General features: G+C 34.7%; 1 protein-coding gene and 1 long non-coding RNA gene across 8 annotated transcripts; one reads left to right on the forward strand and one right to left on the reverse strand.

Moving 5' to 3' along the window:
- Nucleotides 1-1,413: 1,413 nt before the first annotated feature.
- On the forward strand, nt 1,414-15,601 carry LOC143255436 (uncharacterized). Of its 6 annotated transcripts, none has more exons than XM_076511096.1 (4): nt 1,414-1,684; nt 2,134-2,523; nt 13,562-13,702; nt 15,489-15,601. In XM_076511096.1, exons 2-4 carry the CDS (start codon nt 2,439-2,441, stop codon nt 15,506-15,508), a joined length of 246 nt encoding a protein of 81 aa, XP_076367211.1. In that variant the 5' UTR covers nt 1,414-1,684; nt 2,134-2,438; the 3' UTR covers nt 15,509-15,601. The 6 variants fall into 6 exon arrangements, 4 of the variants coding, with proteins under 4 accessions (XP_076367211.1, XP_076367214.1, XP_076367212.1 ...); XM_076511099.1 differs by having other exon boundaries at nt 1,416-1,684; nt 13,637-13,702; XR_013030654.1 differs by having other exon boundaries at nt 1,421-1,684; nt 13,637-13,702.
- LOC143255437 (uncharacterized) lies at nt 14,616-21,888 on the reverse strand. Of its 2 annotated transcripts, XR_013030655.1 has the most exons (4): nt 21,705-21,888; nt 21,008-21,164; nt 19,097-19,168; nt 14,617-14,753 (listed from the first exon to the last, which is right to left on the reverse strand). It is a non-coding gene; the product is annotated as an uncharacterized LOC143255437 (long non-coding RNA). The 2 variants fall into 2 exon arrangements; XR_013030656.1 differs by lacking the exon at nt 19,097-19,168 and having other exon boundaries at nt 14,616-14,753.
- Between the last annotated feature and the right edge of the window lie 1,322 nt (nt 21,889-23,210).

Consider the following 23,210-nt stretch of genomic DNA (forward strand, 5'->3'; position numbering starts at 1 on the left):
AAAACTCAGTTTTGTCACCAGTTCTGAATTTTTCTTGAAAGTGGTAAAACACCTTGTTGCTTTTCAATGGATGTTTTAAATGTTCAATTTTGTCCTTTCGTGCCTGACCAACAATTTCATCAAACTGGGAGGAGTGCTTAGTTGCGTAATGTCGCTTAATATTGTACTCTTTCATGACTGCAATTGTAGTTTGACAGACGAGGCAGACAACACCTTGATTATATGGGACAACAAGATATTTTGTGCACCATTCACTGTTGAATAACCTTCCCTCATCATCAATTTTTCGTTTCTTAACTGCTGACATTTTACTAGCCCTGAAATCAAAACAAAAATTATTCTCACGAAAATAGCAAAGTAGAAAAAACATAGAATTTATTTACACATGGAACCTCTTATGGACAGAAACACGTTTCTAAATTGGCATCCCGATCATAGCCTTCCGGTACTTAAATTAATTGAGAATAGCAAAATACAGTGTGACCTCGCCTATTCGCGGTTCGCCATTCGCGGGTTATGCGCGAACTGCGTTTTGTAGGTCACAGAGACTGAAAGGGCTTTTCGAGGAGATTTCTGTTGTATTTACTCAATCAAGCCGTTTTATCAATTGTCGTCTTCACCAAACAAGATTGGACTGCTATTGGCTGACTGCCTCAGCTTCCCCAACAACGCAAACGGCAAAGCACAGCCCGGTAACGCACGGTACAATTTAGTGAAATACATAACAGTATGCAATATTGCTACATTATTACTGCATCAATGAGTATAAGTATCATTAGTGTTTGGGAAGCATTTCATATAGTATATAATCGCATACATATACGTTTTAAAACTGCGTCCAATATTCGCGGTTTTCGCTATTCGCGGGAGGGTAAAGAACGTAACCCCGCGAATAACGAGGTCACACTGTACATAGAATCAGATGCATCTGAAAGCAAAAATTTTAATAAATTCAGTAAAGTCACAACAATATGCTAAATAATAATCAATTTACCTTCAATCTCTTGTAGTAACTGTAAAAGGTAATAAAATTTTCACCAATAATGAATGACGGACAGCAGAGGTTAGGGAAAATTGTCGCCAGCGGGCGAAGGCGAGGTTCAGGACATGACGTTGAGTCGTAGACAATAGTGCTAGTGCACGTCACCTATTCATGCCCTAAGGAGGCCGACCAATCGAATTCGGCCTGCTCCTCTCTAGCAAAGATAATTTTAGAAGTTTGTAGAGTCGAAGCCTGGGAATCCCGTAGGATCGATGCTTTTAAAAATATTCCATTTGCGTTGGATTACAGATCAGGCCACATGGTTAGATTACAACAACTAGGGCCACACTAAATGGCTTGGCGGGCCTTGTTGTGGCCTGCGGGCCGCCTGTTGCACACCCCTGATATAGAGGTTTTGCATGTGACGTCACTCTTGACCTAGTTACTGCTGACCGCCATGACGGGTGGCACGCTCGGCGTGTTTATATTCCAACACAAGGGTGATTCATAGTCAAAAGTGCGCGATGGTACACTCGTGTTGTGCATTTAACTGTTCAAATCGACATGGACAGGTGGAAAATGTGTCATACTACAGATTTCCTAAAGATCCCGACTGAAGAAGCCAATGGATTGCAGCTGTCAATAGGAAAAACTGGACACCCACAGAGCACACCAGACTTTGTAGTAAACATTTTGTGTCAGGTATGTATAATTCATCTATAGCCAGGCTGAATAAATTGAAACTTACATGCATGATATATGTATAGCAGAACACACTGCAGCACCAGTCAAAGAAATTTTTTTTCACACTTTTCTTTTACTTTTAAATAACTGAATAGTAAATTTACTGAAAGAACAATATCATTCATGATGAATAGGTTATATAGCAATTTGTACATTAAGACAAAATGTTAATATCTCTTAAAGGATCAATTTAAGTGATTCATCAGAAAATCACAACTGGCACAAGATTAAAAAGTGTGCAAATAATTACTTTGTTGGCTGTACATTCAGTTGTTAAACAATGTTCAGCATATTCAGTTATATATATATTCAGTTAAAAGTGTACAGTGTATCTGTTATATATATAAATATTATCTGATGATGCCTGTAGATCTATATCTTAACTAAATTATTGTACTCTGTTTCAGGGACGAAGAGTGATGATCCCCTATCACCTGACTATGTACCTTCCATATTTCATTTTACACGTTCTCCCCTGAAGAGAAGGAAAGCTGCTGAATTGTGTAAATATGAAAACAGGAAAGAAGTGACCAAAAGGAGAAAAGAACAACAAAAGAGACATGAAGCTGCTGCTGGGCTGCTTGACCTTGCTTTCATAGAATCTGCTGGCACTACTGCCACTGATAGCAGCTGTACTGATTCTGCTGATGAACTTGAAGCTACATGTGATACTTTTGACTTGAGTACATAACAATATACAACTGAGACATGTATGCAGATGGAAATATCATTCACAGACTTAGCTAGACTTGAATCTGAATGCCAACAGTTGCGGAATGAAGTCCTCCACTATAAAAGTATAGCAAAAGCGAACTGTTTTGAAGATGCTAATTTTGCAAATGTAGTACAATAATATTGAACCATTTATTAAAACGGGGGCCCTACTTTACTTCAGTATCTAGTCTTCGTCTAAAATGTAGTTAAATCTATCATACAGAGTACATGATACATGTATGTAATATAACATGATGTGCAAACATTTGCTGTAATGATGACTTTATCTGACGTTGCCCTGGTTATCTGGACATTCTGTACAAATCCTGCCACAAAGTACGCTTTTGTAACCTTTTAGACTTTCATTTGTATAGGTGGAAGTCCTGTTTATCAAATATATATAAATGTCACCGTATGTAATATTTGGCAAATCTACTCCGGCAACAGTCTGACTCTGAGCAACGTTGTCTTGGCTGGATATTACTGGCGTAAATACACGTGGCGGGAGCATATACGGGTCTCCTACACCCAGTTCCTTCACTTTTTCCTCATACCTGGCCTTTTCAGCACCTGTCAGGTGTGCTACAAGTGATGAAAAGCCAGCAGCAGCCATTTACATGTAAATAGTACTGAATACAGCAATTCTTAACTCGTTCAGCCATGCGGGTCACTTGCCACCCAATATGGCGGTATGTTTACAAACCTCGTTGTAGTCACGTGACACTAATAGGTTCACGCAAAACCTCTATAGCAGTATGTCTGGGGATTATATCACTAAGAAACTGGGTTTTGATACCCATTGTGCCCAAAGCACAGAGAACCTTACTTAAAATAGGCTGTAAACATAAATACATGAGAAAATATGAATTGTGCTATGAACAGTGAGAATTTAAGTTCGTTGTTAAACCTAGATATATATGTGTGTGTGTATGTATGTATAGTGAAATTAAATAATTACATTTAAATTAAGTTAAATAAGTAAACAAAATCATGAGGAAGGACTGCATTAAAAACAGCAAATCCCAACCTCTGACTGATTACATTATAACCATATATTTTAAGCCAAAACAAAGTACATCACAATTAAACAAAATACGTTGCATTTAAAAAAAAAAAATTCTGGGATACAAGCTACAACATGGAATTATAAAATATATTTAGGTTTCGGAGGTGACTGAAGAAGTAGGATCCACATTGCAGTGGGGATACACCGTTTATCAGTCTTAACCTCCAATTCGCTAGTCTCACATAAGATGATTAGAAATTAGGAGAGCGAGATGTGGGTGCTCAAGCATACAACGTCTCACATCTTTATCACCCTTCACTCTCTGCATACAGTTGTGGGAAGGTGACTGCTCTCCCAAGTTAAAATAAGAATGCAAAAAAGATGAAAAATAAAAATAAATAAAAAATAAGGAAAATAAGGTACTACCATTTGGGAGTAAGTAAGATGAAACATATCTTCAAGTTAGCATTCCTGTCCCCAATATGGTAGAGGCACTAATTAACACAACATTGTATCATATTGGTATACAAAGATTATGGTGACTGTTGTGCTTTTATATGCGGTTCAAGGTGTACATCTGCATAGAGTAGTGCCAAATTCTTAAATGACCTTATTTTAACTAAAAATAATTTTAGTAAAATTTTTCTGGTTTTTACTTTCTTTGTATTTATTTAATACTTGTTTGTATGTATTAAAGATTAATTTAATAATTTGGTGGGTAATTAGCAAGTATACATTGTACATAGTTGTCTGTTAAAGTCAGACGTCTTGTTAGGTAAGAGATTGAAGTTTAACTTTTCATAAACATACTTGTCCATAACAATTTCTTCTATCTCTCTCTTGTAAACAGTTTTGTCCAAGATAACGATTTCATTCGTTTCGTTTGACTTTTTCATTACAGTATCTTTGTTCAACTTTAATTTCCTTGTCTCTTCAGAAAGATATTAGGGGAAGGATGAGTATGAGTTGTCACTATTATTGGTATTATTATATAATACACTAAATATGGAATTCATTAGGAGGTTCATGTCTACGCTGATGTCCTTGACTGACACTGATAGTAAATCTATATTTAGGTTCACATTCTTACAGGAAAAGGACAAGACATAAACTTGGGCTAATTGTTCTAATTATGTTAAGTTATAAGATGATGTTTAAACTTTTTTAGCATTACTGTCAGTATCACATGGCTCGGTCAATACTTTCTCATAACAAGTGTATAATTTACTTTCATTGCTATGTGTTATGGTCTGGTTTAAAATGGCAGCAAGTCTGGAGACTTGGGCTGGACTGGACATTTGCTAAAATGAATAGATGTTCATTTTACAACTTGGAAGTAAGATGCATAGTGACTAAATTACCTTTTTCTTTCGTTCCACCATGATACGAGGGTCGCTTAATTTATTTACAAATAAGAATTTCAAGCAGTGTATAAAAATACATTTAAATGATTATATATATATAGGTTTATTTTACTTTTGTTTCTCTGACAGATCTTTATTGTCAAGGATTTAAAGAGACCAGTTTTTGCACCAAAGGTGTACTAAATTTTGCATCTTATCACACCCAAATGCCCTCAAGTGGCTCAGTGGTGAAACTACAGGATTGCTTCTTTAAAAAATCATTTTCCGATACTCGTGAATAACAGATTGTAGATAGGACAGATAATAGATACTTAAGATTAGCTAGAAATTATTTGGCGCATAGCCAAAGTATCACCTAATCCTCGAGTTTTAAAAGCGAAACTAAATATATTGGATTTCAATTAAATGTGAAAATTCCAGATTTGCGAGAATTATTAACTAAGAAAGAACCAGAGTTAGTTCAGAGTAGAAATGCAAAATAGGTATCGAATAACTGAAAAGTATTATTAAACGAAATCCAAAATATTCCCTTAAAAGATCAGGATTAATTATTAAGTTCCAATGGTATGTAGTTCGTTTCCCAGCTTCAGCAGAATGACAGGTAAATCTAAAATATCTAATTCAGGAAAGATAGCATTATGCTTAGTAGTGGAACAAGTTAGCATAATATTATATATTAAACGAGATAAATTGGCTTTGATAAAGTTGTGGACATTAGGTGGGCTGTGCAAATTAAAATCGAATGAAAGAACAAAAGTTAACTTATTCAGAGGCTACTGACATCGTCAAGCTAAATGATTAAGAACCATCTAATTAGGACATAAACTAATTCTATAGACTGTTAACAAAATTAATTTAGTTTGACCAATCGGTGATGTTAGCTGATTATAAAGTTAATATAATAAAGCAAAAGTAGCAGGCAAAATTGACAGGTTTAGAAAAATTGAGGAATTACCCAGCTTTAGTTTATCAATGACAAACATTTCGTGAATCAAAAAAGTTAATAAATCAGAAATGAAATAGATACAATGACGTGAAAAGAATTAAGTGCATGATAACTAAAGGAAGAATGATAATTCGGATAACTTGAAGATGTTATGTATGTGCCAAATCACAAGACGAGTGAAGTCTATTTTAATCACAGTGATATGATGTTGGCAGAGTTATGAACACAACTCTAATTTTGTATTAAGACGAGAGGAGAAGAAGAAGAAGAAACAAAACAACTAGAGCAGCCAATGTTGATATAGAATATTTCAGAGTAGCTGAGATGTGTGTTGTCAAGGGACTGATCATTGTAGATGGATATACAGGATGGGCAGACAACTAATGCTTCAAAACTCCCTTCACAGACAGCATAATGGACAAAGAGATTCAGAGGTATGTAAATTGGATGGAGGATGACTACAACTTTCAAAATCTAATGAACATGTGTCATGACATATGACAATAGTATACCAAGTTATATTCAAAAGGGAAATAGAAGGTACAACTATTAATCTATATCATCAGACTCCCATATATCAACTTAGAGGATTTTGATTGTTTCTGTTATCGACGACTGCAATGTCATGAACAGATCCACTGGGCTTACCATCAGTCAACGCATGAGCATTGTACCAAATACAAGGCTCATGCACTCTAAAATTGAACCATCAATAGTGATTAGCAGAGCTTCTGATGTTTCCGAGGAGTTTTAATAATAAGATTTTGAGCCACCATATATCATACGAAATTTTTTATTGTGTTATTGTATATGTGTTGCACTTAGTATAATACAGTTAACAAGTGGGTGATATTTAAAACTTGGATATTCGCGTATTATAAATGTAATGATATATATGTATATGTGTGTGTGTACTTGTGTATAAACATATATTAATAAGGATATTAAATATGGTAACCTTTTATTACATGAATAATATTTACTTGATATGGTATATTTTTTTTTTATTTTGAATATTGTACAGTCCAGGATGTGTAGTGAATATTGCATATTCCATATAGTATTAACTATTAAGATGTATTATTTGTTATTAATATCATTAATCACTGAATGTGTTGATACATGTTAAGAAGCATTAGTATACTGAGTAATCTATAAATGAATTACTACGAAACAATTACAATAAGCATTGGTCAACATAGAAGAGAAATAGAAGCAGCAAAGTCAGATGGTGATTTTTTTTTTTTTTTTTTTTTATAAAGTGTGGGTGTAGGTGTTTTTCTTATAGCAAACCCACATCAGGCTATCTGCTGAGTTCACCGAAGAGAATCGAACCCCTGATTTTAGCACTGCCAATCCGTAGACTTACCGCTGTACCAGCAGGGGTTGGGGAATTTTTACAAAATAAATAATTCTTTAAACAAAGGAGGAATGAAGCAATTGAGAATACTGAGCATTTTATGTAGTGTTTGAAGCAGAAAAGTCAGTTTTTCAGGGCCAAGAAAGTAAAAATTCTCCCAGTAGATTTTTGCATTGTATTAGGTTGCTCCTGATTGCTGAAATTCCGTTCAATATGTTGAATCTATCCAACGTACCGAGAGACTAAAACACTTTCACAACTTTAATGTAAGGTGAATTGCTATTTATCTTGATTGACTATTTTCTCTTGGAGCTATGATTAGATATCTTTTTCTATTTGCATATTGCATAAACGATGTGCATTCACACCCACAGGTAATACCTAGGTGCACACCCTGATGGTCCCCTTAGTAGGGGTGCAAAATTATTTCATAGTCCATTTATCACAGATGCAAAATTTCAGGTTTGTAGTTTCTTTACTCTTGGAACTATGGCAGTGACATTATTTTTCACGTGTTTTTGCTACCTTGCCTAACTAAACTTACGTACATGTAAGCAAGCACCTGGAATATTAATTACACCTAGATACTGCTGTGCACAGGAGTGTATGAGATTTTATTTGTAATGAAAGGAAATGCTTCTTTTCTCTGTTGTTCTTCCTTGCCTTGCTTCATTAAAAATATGTGCATGAGAAAATGCACGTGGATAAAATAAATGATATACAGGTTTACACCAATATGCTCCACCTACTATGGTTGCAAAATGTCATGTTTCAAAGTTCTTTCGTCTTAGAGCTATAGTGAAAATATTTCATTTCTATGTGGTTTTTTGCATAAAAAATACACATTCATGTAGACAAATACAAATAGTCAGGTGCACAACCTCAGAGCCAACTTTGTATGAATGCAAAGTTTCTAATCATAGGTTACTTTCTCTTTAGGCTATAATGGTTAAACATACACAGATACAAATGTGCATATGCTCACACCTGCATGTCCGTCTGTTTGTGATTTATATTTGTAATATAAGAAACCATTTATTTACTGTGAGCGTTTTTCATTAACTTACAATTAATGTAAACCCTCATGGTCGCTTAGTATAGGTGCAAATTCCCAGATTTGTAAGTTCTTTCCACTTGAAGCTATGATGGTCACATATATATAGACATGCCCCTTTTTTGGGAGATTTCAATGGGCATAATCTCCTCTGGGGTGGCTCCCGTATTGATATGAGAGGGTGTACCATAGAGCATATGCTCCTGAACCATAACCTGGTTCTTACACATATTTTCATGCACCTAGTCAGTCATTTACAGCTATAGATCTTTCTGTCTGTTCCCCTTTGCTACTCACTCCCTTTTCCTGGGAGCTTGACATCAATATCCACGAGGTAGTGATCATTTTCCCATCATCTTACGAGTGATTAGCCGTGATCAGTACCACCCGACCCATGTACCTCGGTGGAAGTTGGTCCAGGCCAACTGACCTTCTTTCACTACTCTCTCGGAACTTGATCCTGCTATCTTATATAAATCATTCATAGATGATTGTATAGCAACAGTAACCAACAGTATTATACAAGCTGCTATTTGTTGCATCCCTAAAACTTTGACATGTTCCCCACGGCATCCCTGCCCTTGGTAGAATTCTACCTGTTCTATAACATGAAAAACTGAGAAACGTGCTTGGGATAAATTTCGAAGGCACTCTACACTCTCAAACCGCATTGCATTTCAGCAAGCCTGTGCATACGCTTGGCAAGTTAGACATCAAAGCTAGAAGGAATCTTGGATTATGTACACCTCCAGCATTTCTAAAGAACCAGCACAAAAGTTATATTGGATAAGATCCGGAGGATGAGTGGAAGATATACTTCTGCCCCTCTCTCTATCTTAATATCTGATGGCCATGAAGTTGCAGATGCACAGAGCATTGCCAAAACTCTTGGGGTCTTCTTCTCTTGTGTATCTAGCTCTTCGAACTTATCCCCTTTCTTTTTAGCCATTAAAACACATGCAGAGCATCTGCCTCTTTCCTATGACTACATTCTCCCTCTTACACTGATGGAACTCAAACTTGCAATTCATCATTCTGGCAATACATCAGTCAGACCTGATAATATGAGACATTATGAGATGTTATGCTACCTTTCCCAAAACTCTCTTACTCTTCTCCTAGCTGTGTTTAATCGGATATGGCAGGAAAATGTCTATCCAGACAAGCTATCGTACTCCCTATTCTGAAACCTGGGAAGGATCCAACAATTCCTTGGAATTACCATCCCATTCCTTTGACAAGTTGTCTCAGTAAGATCTTAAGAGAGGACAATCAATGCCCGCCTCGTTTGGTTTCTTGATTCAAACAACCTCCTCTCATCTATTCAGTGTAGGTTCCGAAGACAACGCTCTATGATAGACCACTTAATTCACCTTGAAACATCAATTGGAGAAGCCTTTTTTAAGGCAACAACATCTTGTTACTCTTTTTTTTAATTAGAAAAAGCTTATGATACAACATGGAGATATGGCATCATATGAGACCTTCACTCGTATGGATTGCATGACAACCTATCCCTTTTCATCCAGCAATTCTTAATGAAGTGCCGATTCCAAGTCCGTGTGGGCTCAACATTTTCTCATTTTCCCCACGGGAACTTGGAGTCCCTCAAGGCTGTATTCTGAGTGTCACACTTTTCATTATAAAAATTAATGCCATCAGTGAACAGCTACCCCCTACAGTTGCAAACGGTCTTTTTTGTTGATGACTTTTACATCTCATGTCAGTCATCAAACATGAGGTTTATTGAATGGCAGCTACAAACTGCAATCAGTCAGATACTGAAGTGGACCATGACAAATGGTTTTAAACTTTCACTCTCTAAAATCATTTGTATAAATTTCTGCCACAAATGGGGAATTCATCCAGATCCAGAACTCCGTCTTGATGATGATGTACTTCCTGTCATCCCTGAGGCAAAGTTCTTAGGTCTTATATTTGATTGTAAATTAAATTTTATATCGTATATCAAGCAACTTCGTATCAAATGTCTAAAAGCATGGAACATTCTCTGTGTCCTCTCTTCTACTTCTTGGGGAGCAGATCGATACTCCATGCTCAAAACTTATTGTGCCCTCGTCCGATCCAAACTTGACTATGGGTCCGTGGTTTATGGTTCTTCCAGAACCTCAGCACTGAAAATGTTGGATCCTGTCCATCACCAGGGGCTTCAGCTTTGCAATGGAGCTTTTCGTACTTCTCCCGTGCAAAGTCTGTATGTGGAATCTCATGAACCCCCTCTATATATTTGCCGTTTGCAACTGTCTCTAATGTGTGCTTCTAAACTTCAATCCTTACCACAGTATCCTACCTGGAGTTGTGTTTTCCAACCACAAGGGACCACACTTTTTAATAACAGGAAATCTGCCATTACTCCTTTTAGTCTCTGTATCTAGGTACAATTAGAAGAATTGCATTTATCCTTGAATAACATTGCAGTTTCTTCAAATCAGCCTATTCCACCATGGCAAATTACTGTCCCCAATTGTAACCTATCTTTGAGCCATCTGAAGAAAGCAGATACACTCAATTGGAAATATTGCTCTTTCTTTGCTGAACATCTTGCATATGATCCATCCATTCCTACATATACAGATGGTTCCAAATCGGGCAACTCAGTGGGCTCTGCCATGGTTTATGACTACCCCGTACAGTTTCTGTTTTCACTGCCGAATTGTATGCTATCTCTCTTGTCCTAAATCATATTGAACTAATGCAATATACAAATTGTACAATATATACGGGCTCACCCAACTGTCTATTGGCCCTGGAATCATTCCATGATAGTCACCACCCTCTTCTCATCAATACTGAAAACAAACTGACCCATCTTTCTCTCTCATCTGTCTCTGTCAATTCTTTTGGGTACCAGATCATGTTGGTATTTGTGGGTTTGTCTGTTCTGGATCTATCATCCCAGTACCCATTCCATACATGAATGGTCCAGTTATCAAATCCAGACTGTACACTAGAAGGCAGGCTTCCTGGAATGAGCAACACAATAACAAGCTTTTTCAAATCAAACATTCTCTAGGTCTTTGGCCATCTTGCTTCTGTAAGTATTGAAGAGAGGAGGTTGTTTTGTCAAGGCTTCGCATTGGTCACAGTTTTTTAACCCACCACTTCCTTTTATCTGGTACTGCTGCACCAATGTGCTGTCTATGTGGCACTCAGATCATAATCATCCACATTTTATTATCATGCTGTTGTTACAACCTAGAACGATGACACCATTTTAAAGATATTTGTAAGGCAGGTTTGCCCTTGACTTTGGCCCATGTTATAGGTGATACTGCCCATCTCACTCAAGTTTTTACATTTTTATCAGACCATATAGTGTTTTAGCATGATTTCTTTTACATATTTTAATGTTTTAACACAATTTCTTTTACAAATTTCAATTTTTATTTTGACTTGAACCCAGGACTGGAAAGGCCAACTTCAGGTGACTGTCAGCAAGGGTGTACTTCTTGCTTCAGTCTTCCTGGCAGTTCCTAATTTTACATATTTTACTTTTTACCTTAATTGCCATATATCTATACTGTACCACATCTTGTCTGGCACAGATAGCCTTGTAGCTTTGTGCCAATAAACACTGAATACCTACCTATCTACCTTACTCAAAGCAACATCATCATCATCCTAATGAGAAATGTTTTCCAAACAAAGTGTATAAAGTCCGATTAGTAATCTACAATGAGGAAATTTGTCATAATAACATGATTACAACCCGCGACTCTCAGATTAGGAGTCGTAACGCCTTAACCCACCTGGCCATGCCAGGCATGAAAAACTTTTTTTTTTTGTGAAAAATTGAGTGTTGCAATAATAAAGCATGGCACTTTTAATACAAGTGCTTTGTTTAAAAACATTTTCAGTACACATTTTATTGTGTATTCTGATTCCCCATCATTCATCACTGTCATAAATATCAACATTTTCAATTTTGTGACGACTACGCAATGACTAAGATGGCAAGTGGCTTAACAGTTTCAGTCTCTCAATGTACTCTTTCAACATATTGATAAGACATAGTTGTTTTTGTTTCTGCCACTCCAGACCTTTGGTAGTATAATCTAAGTCAGCGACCTTTGATTCAATTTCATAAGGGCCAGAATAGCTAGATTGTAAAACACCACTTGGAACAAGCAGGAGGCAAGAACCTGGCTTAAAGATTTTTTTTCTTTCCATGCTTATCATGTATATGCTTCATTCTGCTTTTAGCAATTTCAGCTACATGCATAAGCTTATGATTAAAAGCTGATACATAATCAATCAGATTCATGTCAATATCTTCACACATCTAATTCTTTTTTGGCAGTTGTACTGGTCCTCATATTGAATAACAAAATACATGCCTAAAAAAGGTGAAAACCAAGCAACTTCTGAAGAGCTTCTTGGGCAGTAAGTAAATGTAAATGGACTCCTTCATCCTAGATTTTCTGAAATTCCAAACACTATGTATAAATCATATTTTTCAGTTTTTGATGGAAACATTTGAGAGACCCTTGGGATTCTGTATGATAAGCACTAGATTGTTTTCTCAATCTGTAACTGATCCATTACCTGCTGAAATAATCCTGTTATGAACTTTGACCTGTGGTCAAACTGAACTGACTTTGATAGACCCACAAAGTTGAATTTTTTGACAGAGCTTTAATAATAGTAGTGGCTAATAATTCTCAAGGGTGTTGCTTCAGGAAATGGACTACATGCACACGTTATTGTCAGTAAGTACCGATTTACTAACTTGATTTTCGGAAGTGAATCTACAGTAACCCTGCCGAATGATTAATCAACTGCTAACTCTTACAGTGTTATTATCTAACTTGCTAATAATGAGAAAAATTAATTAAACAAATATATGTACATATGAAATTTACTAATTTTTATCTCTGTCTTTTCTACTTAATTTGATTTGATTTTTTTACTTTAAAGGAAACAGTACAATTTAGTGATGAAAAAAGTGATTATGTACAAAATTCAGGTACCTGCCATGTTACTCAAAGCTAGAACAACATCAATCTAACGAGGAATGCTTTTCGAACAATATCTATAAAGTCCTATCAGTTATCCACACTGAAAAAAATTTGCCTGAATAACATGAAGTTATTTACATTACCAAGATTTTTTTTTATGAGCACACTTGGCACTTTTGCAAACTGTATTAAGCCTATTGAGATGTTAACTATACACAAACTGGGCATATAGGGACTATAATAAATTTCATCACAAAAGTTGAACATTTAAATTTCTTTCTTACATAATATAATTGGATGATTATTTAAGGATCCTAATATGTGGAAGAGAAAGATTATGGAGTAATATTTAATCAAAACTAGTGTTACAAACTTGTTTTTCATTATATAACAAATCTGTTTTTTGTTTCAGTGAAGCACCAAGTTACCCACAAGGTTTTTTTATGTTCCACCATTCAGAGACTTTTTTGCATTTTACTGATCACAGGTATCGAAACCCAGTATCTAGCACTGCAAGTCAGCAGACATACCACTTTGCTACTGGGGAAGGGGCGTAAGTATCGGTATATAAACCACCTTGAAGTTTTAACCATAACTAGATGAATTTACAGTTTTTCCATATTATTATATCACCAGGCTATCAACATCAATCCTTCTGTCAGCACATTGTTACTGTAAGTAAAACATACAGTTGAAAAGACCACAACAGGTTGGAAATTAATGAAAAAAGTGTTAAAAATTGATAAAACATGCCTGTAACAAAAATTTTATTATAATTTGCACCATTTCGAACAGAATACGTAAGAAATTAACTGTCAAGCCCATAATATAATCCGACTCTTTAAAGTTATCTAGCATTTTATTGTGAACATTTTCATAATTTGGGTCCTTGTTGTTCATTTATAATTTTTCAATAACATCCTTAGAGCCAATCCCTACTTCTTTTTTCATCTTTCCTCACTGTCCTTTCGAACTGTTCATCCGAAATCAATTTCCTGCCCTGAGTCCCAACAAAAATTCCTTCTTAAAAAGCTGGGGATTGCCCATATGGGTACTTGAAACAGTCTCCATCTTTATCTAAGGCCTATAGAAACTGCTTATGCAAACCCAGTTATAAGTGAAGAGGAAGTAGTAAGACTTTCTCTGTGTCAACCAATCTCTCACAGAGTTACATACAAAGTGTGATAGCTGGATGAGCCACCCCACTGCCCTTTTTCACCTATCTGTTAAGCAAACACTATGCTCTGCTGCCTTTCTAATGGTTTATTTTGAATTTCACACAAAGCTACATGAGAGCTATCTGCACTTTGCCCTTCTAATCCACTAGAAATGAGTTGATTATATATATATATATATATATATATATATATATAGAGAGAGAGAGAGAGAGAGAATAATTGGCTGGCATGAATACAGAAAACTTTTATTTAACACAAGAAAGAAGTAAAAACATTCAGACATCCCTAGCTCATCTTCTGGTTACAAATGGAATTTGAAAGTGTTCACGAACCGTGAAAGCAAAACTGAAGACATCAGCTGTGTTAAAAATGAAATTGCCTGAAGTTCTGGTTACCTGACCACCAATAGACCATACTGTGTGCTAACTGTAATAAAAGAAATTCACTTTGACAACATCATACTGTTTCTTAGTTTCATAAAAAATTGTACATATTGGTAAGGCATTATGCCATCTGTTAAAAAAAAGTTAAAGCAGCTTGAAAATTAGTGGGCTAAGATTTTCAAATCAAACCATTGCATCAAATTCTTTCGCACAGGAAAAACATGCGAACCTATATTATTTTTCATTTGTTGTTGCTGTTTTGCTCTGGCAGAATCATACATGAACCATCTTTTAAGTCAATAAAGTTTCATAGTGACAACTATTTTAGTATTTGACAAAATAAATAAGTTTTCATGGACCATTTTTACCTAGATTTGCATGAACAAGACAGATAAAAATAATTTGCAATGTAAACTCTATAGTAATACGTCTAGTTGTCATAGACTAAGTAAAATATATTTTAGTCACTGAGATAAAACTTAGGCTATCCAAAAAAATTTTGTTTGTTGTTTCTTTTTAATGGTTGGTAAACATTTCTATTTCATTTCCTAATTATGTTTGAAAAACATAACAGTTCTGTCTGGAGAAAAGTAGTCTGTGTATGGTTTACTGTGCCTAAATGTCTTTGAAAGTTCAACATTTGTACATCTTTTCTATTTTTTTATGACATTTTACTTCATGTAAGTGGGAAGCTTCAATTTTGAATGAGCCATATTTTTGTAATAAAATAATCCAATTTGACTGCAATTAACATTACAATATTCTTATCTATTTGCAGTGACAGCAACCCAGCTGTGAGTACCTTCATCTGAGTCATCTGTCCAGATCATCTCCGAAGATGATTGTAATGTTTTGTAAACTGTGTCATAAACATAACACATTTGGTTTGAATAGTAGTAGTGTGTGGATAAATAAGGGTGCAAAAGTTTAAAACTTGAAAACATAGATCATCAACTATCTTAACAACACAAAAAGTGGCACTCAGCTCAACATACAAAAACCATTATGAGACAGAATTCCCCTAAGCTCCATGAATTTGATGCTGTTGTATGTGCGAGCAAACTATTACACTTTCTGGTGAAATATAGCATTTCACACACATCAGTCTACAAAGAATTGATTAACTTTGCAAAAACAAAATTCATAAAGCCCCATTCCTGCACGCCTAAGTCAAGGCAAGCATGCTATCTTCAGCAGTTAAACTAGTGTTGATGAGTTGATGGCAGCCATGTCTACCAATATTAAAGAATCTTTGAAGTAGCATGTTAGTGCAAGTCCAGCCTATGCGATAATAACTGATGAGGCCAACAAAAGTGCCAACGAGAAATTCCTGACCCTCTGTGTGAAGTAAGTTGATGGTGATAGTGAAGTGAATGTAGACTTTCTAAAATATATGCAAGTGGACAATGGGAAATAAGAGACAAAAAGAATTTTGAGGAAGCTGTAAAATTGGACTAATTTATAAACTTTGGTAGTAATAGATGTAATATGATGGTGGAACACAAAACTGGCATTGCAACAAAACTGAATACCCTGAAACCTGAGTTGATCAATGTATACTGCCACAACAAATCACTTAGTCCTTGCTGCAAAAAACCGTTTTGAAAACATCAAAGAATTCCTAAATACTGATGAAGTCTTCAGAAGTGTGTACAGGTTCTATAAAGTGTTTGGAAACTGTACAAGATACCTTGAAAAATGTCAGACTTGACTTGACAGTAGCAACACAAAGAGGTTAAAAGAGGCATCTCGCACCAGATGGCCGTCTCACAGAAGACTGATTCCTCTCTGAGGAACACCTACTAAGCAGTAATCGTGGATCTTGAAAACACATATGTTGGTGGTGTGGAAGTTCAAATGAACTCAGGACCATCTGCCTTGCAGAAAAATTGAAATCATACTCCATGATCCATATCATCCACTTCTTGTGCAAAACTCTGAGATCCATCATCTAGATTCATATCACTTTTGAGAAAAACAATTTACACCTATCAGTGATCAAGCCAAGATGGAATATAACAGTAAATTTTCTGGGATAATTTAAAATGTTGAAGATGTTAGTCTGAGGAAAGCCAGCAAAGAGTTACAGGAGGAATGAACATGAAATTCATTCTGTGACAAAAGCTGAGGATTCATTCATTGACAATGTAGTTGAGAACATTGAAAATGAACAGGAACAACACAGAGTCAGATTCTACTCTCCTCCAACCAATTATACAACTAGATAAAACTTTTGGAAATTCTGTTTCAAGCATCTATGTTGGCAATTTCAAGCTCTTTTAAAAGTGAATCTTAAAGAAGTGATTTCTGTTGGGCTTCAGAGCAGAAGATTCACTTCCAATAAACAGTTTCAGGAGATAGTGAGGAAAGATGAAAAAATCCAATTCAGTCCTACTTGGCAGTAATTTTGGTTTAATATCTCTCAAGCTATGAAGGGTCTTGCAGAACAACCAGGTGAACATCAGAAACATTTGCTTCTTTTCAGCCCCACACATGAGATTAAGGTCAAGTGAAATAATAATAACAGTAAATGAGAAACAGAGTAGGAAGAAAAAGAGATCCTTATATTGTCATGGTGCTGGGGATCTATAAATCCAATGGCAAAGAAATTGATTGTGGGGGAAACTGAAGTACCCAAAGAAAACCACTTTCACTGGGCAGTTACCTAATATTCTACCTCTCCAGTACCCAGAGCTGTAAACAGGAGAATGATTATTAGTATGTAATAATAGTAGTGTGGTTATATATCACATTGAAAGGGAAGATATATTTAGCTCAGAAGAAGATTGTTTTTTTTTTGCTAAACATGTTGTTTAACTCTGTGTATGTTTGTAATATTTGGAGGCAAGTTTAACAAATCAGCCCTGCAGAAGAGGTAGTTTAATCAGTGAGTCAAGATAGATCAATGGATGGTAGTTTGGTAGTCTGAATGCAATTTTGATAACCGTGTTTTGGAGGTTCTGTAGTGTTGAATAAAGATGATCAGTCATGTCACAAGTAGCAGTACTGCCATACTCAAAAAGGGCTCTGTTGTGTGGTTTATAGATAGTTAGAATGGTTTCAGCTGTGCAGCCTTTGCTTGGTTCACTAATGCATTTTAGAAAGTTGATTCTAGTACTGGTTTTACTTATAATGTTGAAGTGTTTCTTCCATGATAATTTCTGCAAAAAATGTTAGACTTAAAAATTTAATGGTTTTGGTAAAGTTGATGTTAATATTGTTGAGGCATAATTTAATGTCCTTAAATTATTTCCTTACTTTGTTTACTTTTTTGACGGAATAGTATGGCTTGTGTTTCAGTAGGATTCAGGGCAACACGCCACTTGTTACATCATAATGATACAGTGTTGAGCGTCATTTGGACTTGTCTGTTGCAGCATGTGGGTTATTGGAGGTGCCCCATATGGCTGTGTTGTCAACACATTGTAATATTATTAATGTGTTGAGGAGGAAAGGTTATATCTTTAATACAGATGTAAAGGACTGGGCTAAGTACTGATCCATGGGGTACTCTGGTAATTAAGCTGAAAGGGTTGGACACTGATTTGTGAATTTTGACCTTAGCTGAATGGTTGGTGATAAAACTTGATATCTATTGGATTAATTGGGGTGATAAACCAATAGTGTGTGTTTTACACCCAAGGCCATTGTGTCAAACTGAATCAAAAGCTTTTTGAATGTTGATAAAAGTGGCTACTGTGGATTGTTTGCAATTAAAACCATGGAAAACAGATTCTGTAAGCCTAACGAGATAGTCTATTGTTTGCCTGTTTCTTCTACCAGCATTTTGGTTGTTACTTAGAATTTTATTGGATTGCAGTTAAAAATTAATGTTTTCAGTTATCGCTTTTTCCATAAGTTTGCCGTGGGTGTTGAGTAGACTAATCAATCTGTTGTTACAGGGGTTGATAAGGTCGTTATCTTTCTTAAATATTATCTTAATAGTAACTGATTTCCAAGCTTTTAGGTAGTGTCCAGATAAAATGGAGAGATTAAATATTGATACTAAATGATTTAGATTAAAGTCAGAGAGGTTTATTAGTACAATATCAATAATGCCATCTTCACCAGGTCCCTTACGTTTAACTTTCTTTACCAGCAGTTTAATTTCCATTAAAGATATTGGGCATGTATATATCTCGCAGGGTTACTTGAATTGATTATTTTCAACAGGGAACCATGATGTGAAGAGGGCCAGGTTGGTGTTTACGAATTGGTTAACATGAGTGAGTGTATTAATTGGAATGACAGGATATTCAGTGTGACAAAACTGTTTAAGTAATCAGCAAATAAATGGGCTTGTTTCTTATCTGTAGTGGCTGTAGTGTTATTGCATTTGATTTTGGATAAGCTAATATTGGATTGAGTGTTAGTGATAGATTTTACCTTCCACCAGAATAGTGTGGGGTCAAGGAGAGACTAATCTATGGATCTTCACAAATCATTCCAGTTGTCATCCTGTTGTGATGAAAAAAAGGCATAGATTACCTATAAAAATGTTATTGACAAATTTCTAGGAAATAACAGCAAACAAAATTATGTCAGTAACATGCTTGATAAATTCAAATAGATGGGTTGGATTATGAGCTTGAAAGTTCATTTTTTACACTCACATATTGACTATTTCCCTTAAAATCTTGGTGCCTTTAGGGAAGAACAAGGGAAATTATTTCATCAAGAAATCAAGGAAGTGTTGGTGAGATATTAGGGAAGATGGAACATTAGTATGGTAAATGGTAAATTAATAAAAAAATTTGTAGCCTTGATGAAAGTGTATTTCCAGAAAATGCATTGGAGGTGAAACTTCTTGTAAATCAAGAAGTAACCACACAGAGTTTACACTATGTGATAACTTCATCAAGTTTAGATGTAATTACACTATTACTGGCTGAAATGTTATATATAATTATTCTTTATCACTCTAAAGTGAAAGTTAGTGGAAGCACCCATTTTTATTACTTAGGTGACAGAGTTCTGGCAAGGAAATTAAATAATCATTCTACAGTTTTCAGTAAAATACAATCACCAGATCTCTTCTGTAAAATATATCTATTAGCAACAATCAATCCAACATACTTTTCTACAAACTGCTGATATTTCACCTTCATTCATACAAACTTTGGTCACAACATCAGTCAAAGACCCACCTAATAAATACTTCATTACAACCTAAACAAAGTTTAAATTTTCACTTACATTTTGTTCTTTAATAAAATCATACATACTAATAAAACAGAATAATTTTTACTTCCTGATTTAGGATTCTGTCAGTAATCATTTTTCTAAAAAAAAATATTCATACCAAAATATTTCAAACAATTTATTTGCAAAGTAAGAAATAGAGTAACAACAGTTCTCTAGAATTCTTTAAAAGTTAGAATTTTATTATTTATAAAGATGTGTGGTTCACAGGAAAAAAAAAATTACAAATTCAATCTTAACAATGTTGAAGAAGAACTAATTACCTAGGAACACTTTCTGTTTCTAATTCTCATTTTTAAAACTGATAAAGAATTTTCAAGTACATTCTTTTATATAATTGGTGACTAAATCTCTGATCTGGTTCCTAACAGTTATAAAAAATTAAGTAGGATTGTATTTTGCGTAAGAAATTGATTATTTAGTATTTATTGTATCACATACTAAACAATGCTTATAGCTCTTGATAACGATAAACCCACTTGAAATAAAAAATGTATCTCAGAGCAGCTGGTATAGGTATTAACACTTTTATTGATAAATAAAAGTCAATAAAAGTGTTAATACCCATAACATCCATTCTGAGAAACATTTTTTATTGCTTATAGCTTTTCCTAATATGCTGTATTTGAATGTATCATGTGAGCTACTAACAATTAAACAAACTCAACTTTTCAACAACTATACATAAAACTATGTTAACCTAACATACAGGGAAGATGAACAAATCAATGGTATAAACTAAAGAGTGTTACAGATAAACCATATGCTGGTGAGAGATAATGTACTGGTAGGAGCACAGTATGCGAGCATATAGTCATTTCAAATATATATATGGAATGAATTGAAAATTATTGTATCTGAAGTAAACGTGACTCCAACTCACAATCCTTGCACTAAAACTATTATTTATAATCAAAATTAAAAAAAACACAGATCTGTGAAAGTGACATGTAAAACTTTTCTTAAACCTGTCATGTTGCTTAAAATTAAACAAATTAACTTAACAAAAACAGTATCTTAACTTACACATTATAACATGTCAAATTATAAATAAAATAGAAAGTAAAATATGAACACCCAGAGTTCATTACCCACAAAATAAGCATCAAAGTAGTTCATTAGGTCTTGGCGTTTATGTTTCCATAATTCCAGGATTTCAATAATGAAGAGTTCATTTTCAGGTTTCTGGGATAAATTTATTTGCTTAATCCCAGTACCTATTTCTATTGCCTTATAAACAGTTCCTGAAGCACTGAAACAATAAAAGAAAATATCATTAAAATCTCTGGTGTGTTGGTTAAGTGGTACAAAGACGTTACCATATTCTTGCAATAAAATTATTGTGCCTTTACAAAAAATAATGGGTTATTACATGTTTCTAACCTTATATTTTTGTTATGTGGAACACTATTATACAGTAATTCTGTTCTTCTGTTGCATTCAAAATGCATTCATTATATAATGTTAGTTTTAAACCTTTAATACAGTAATTCAGCTAAGTCTACATGCACGAATTAAACCTTCTTTGTAATGAACGCATGCTTTTAAACATAACAACGCTAATTACATTATGGCTTACTTTGCTCTACAAACGTTGTAACCCTGTGTGTGGTCAAATGTACTGTAAAAGTTCACGTGGAAATGATGTCTTTCTATGCTGTAATTTTTATAATTGTATTCCTCATAATTTCACAATTTCCCCTTTTGGAATTAGAAACTGGCCATAACATTAAGTAACTCGAAACCTGGACTGGAAAGGCCAACTTCAGGTGACTGTGGTTTTTATACTTACCTGTTAGTCTTCCTGGCGAGTTATGATTATTACAGTCTCTACAGAAAGTCCTTTACAACTTGAATTACTGTAGTTTTTACTCTTGACGTTGTAGACTAGATGTAAACATTGGTTTTATGCTATTTATTTATTTTTTTTACTTTGTTTTGTTCTACCTTAATTTCCTTTTATGAATTTTACTGAATTTACTTTTACCTTATTACCGGACGTTTGGTGCAGATAGCCAAGCTGCTCTGTGCCGTAAAACACTAAATCAACCAACCCCTTTTACATCGAAATATCGAATAATTTATAACACTTTTTTGAACAATGCAACTATTTTTGCTGGGACTAGTTATTTTTGTAATGCAAAGTTTTGTTGATGAAAAATGTATTAGCTGTATTTGGATAAAATGAATCACACTGCTCACTTTTAACTAAATTTATTTCCTTCATATATCAGAAAAGGGCAAGATATTTCTAATGTTGAACATTTGTATATTTTTAAAGTCCAATCATATTTTCAATACCAATGAGTTAATCAGCCTATACAACTATCCTTTGTATCACATATAGTGTAATAATATTATGAAAAGAGTCAAAGCAATGAAAAAAGATAGGTATACATTTACAGTTTGTAATAATTAAATCATTATAATAATAAAATAATAAATCAACTGGTAGCTTTCAGTTTGGACTATTACACATTTCTTATGCATACTAACATGTTTACATCCCAAGTGATTTTTTTTATCCAAACACAAAAGAAGGAAGTGAAATATTATCAAAGTTTGAAGTATTATGAAGTTGCCGTACTTGAGTAGCCTGTATAATGATATTTAGTAAACCCTTGCTTTGAATTTTAGCAGAATAATGATACATAATTTTGTGGTCTGCTGTGTAAAGGAATTTGAAGGAGATAGAAGGAATTTGTTATGTGAAATATACAAAATAATTAGCTTAACGTTATATATTCCTTCAACTGAAAAGTTTTCAAAAAATGAACCTACAACAAGAATTTTAAAAAAATGTCATACTTTAACATATAGTTAAAAAAAATAAATAAATAACTGATTAATGAAGTGATATGGTTAAGGCAAAATAATACCAACTAATTAATTATAGATTATTACTATGTTCTAAAAATAAAGTTTTAATTTGAATATTTTATTACCGAGTACAAATTTAACTTTAAGTTGCAATACCATTCTGCAACCTTCCACAAAATTGTTAGCGTTCATACTTTAAATTCAGACTTTTGTCGGGCCTGGCATGGCCAAGCGCGTAAGGCGTGCGACTCGTAATCCGAGGGTCGCGGGTCGCTAAACATGCTCGCCCTCCCAGCCGTGAGGGTGTATAATGTGACGGTCAATCCCACTATTCGTTGGTAAAAGAGTAGCCCAAGAGTTGGCGGTGGGTGGTGATGACCAGCTGCCTTCCCTCTAGTCTTACATTGCTAAATTAGGGACGGCTAGCACAGATAGCCCTCGAGTAGCTTTGTGCGAAATTCCAAAAAACAAACAAACA

The sequence above is a fragment of the Tachypleus tridentatus genome, chromosome 7 (assembly GCF_004210375.1).
Source record: "Tachypleus tridentatus isolate NWPU-2018 chromosome 7, ASM421037v1, whole genome shotgun sequence".
NCBI classification, from domain to species: Eukaryota; Metazoa; Arthropoda; class Merostomata; order Xiphosura; family Limulidae; genus Tachypleus; species Tachypleus tridentatus.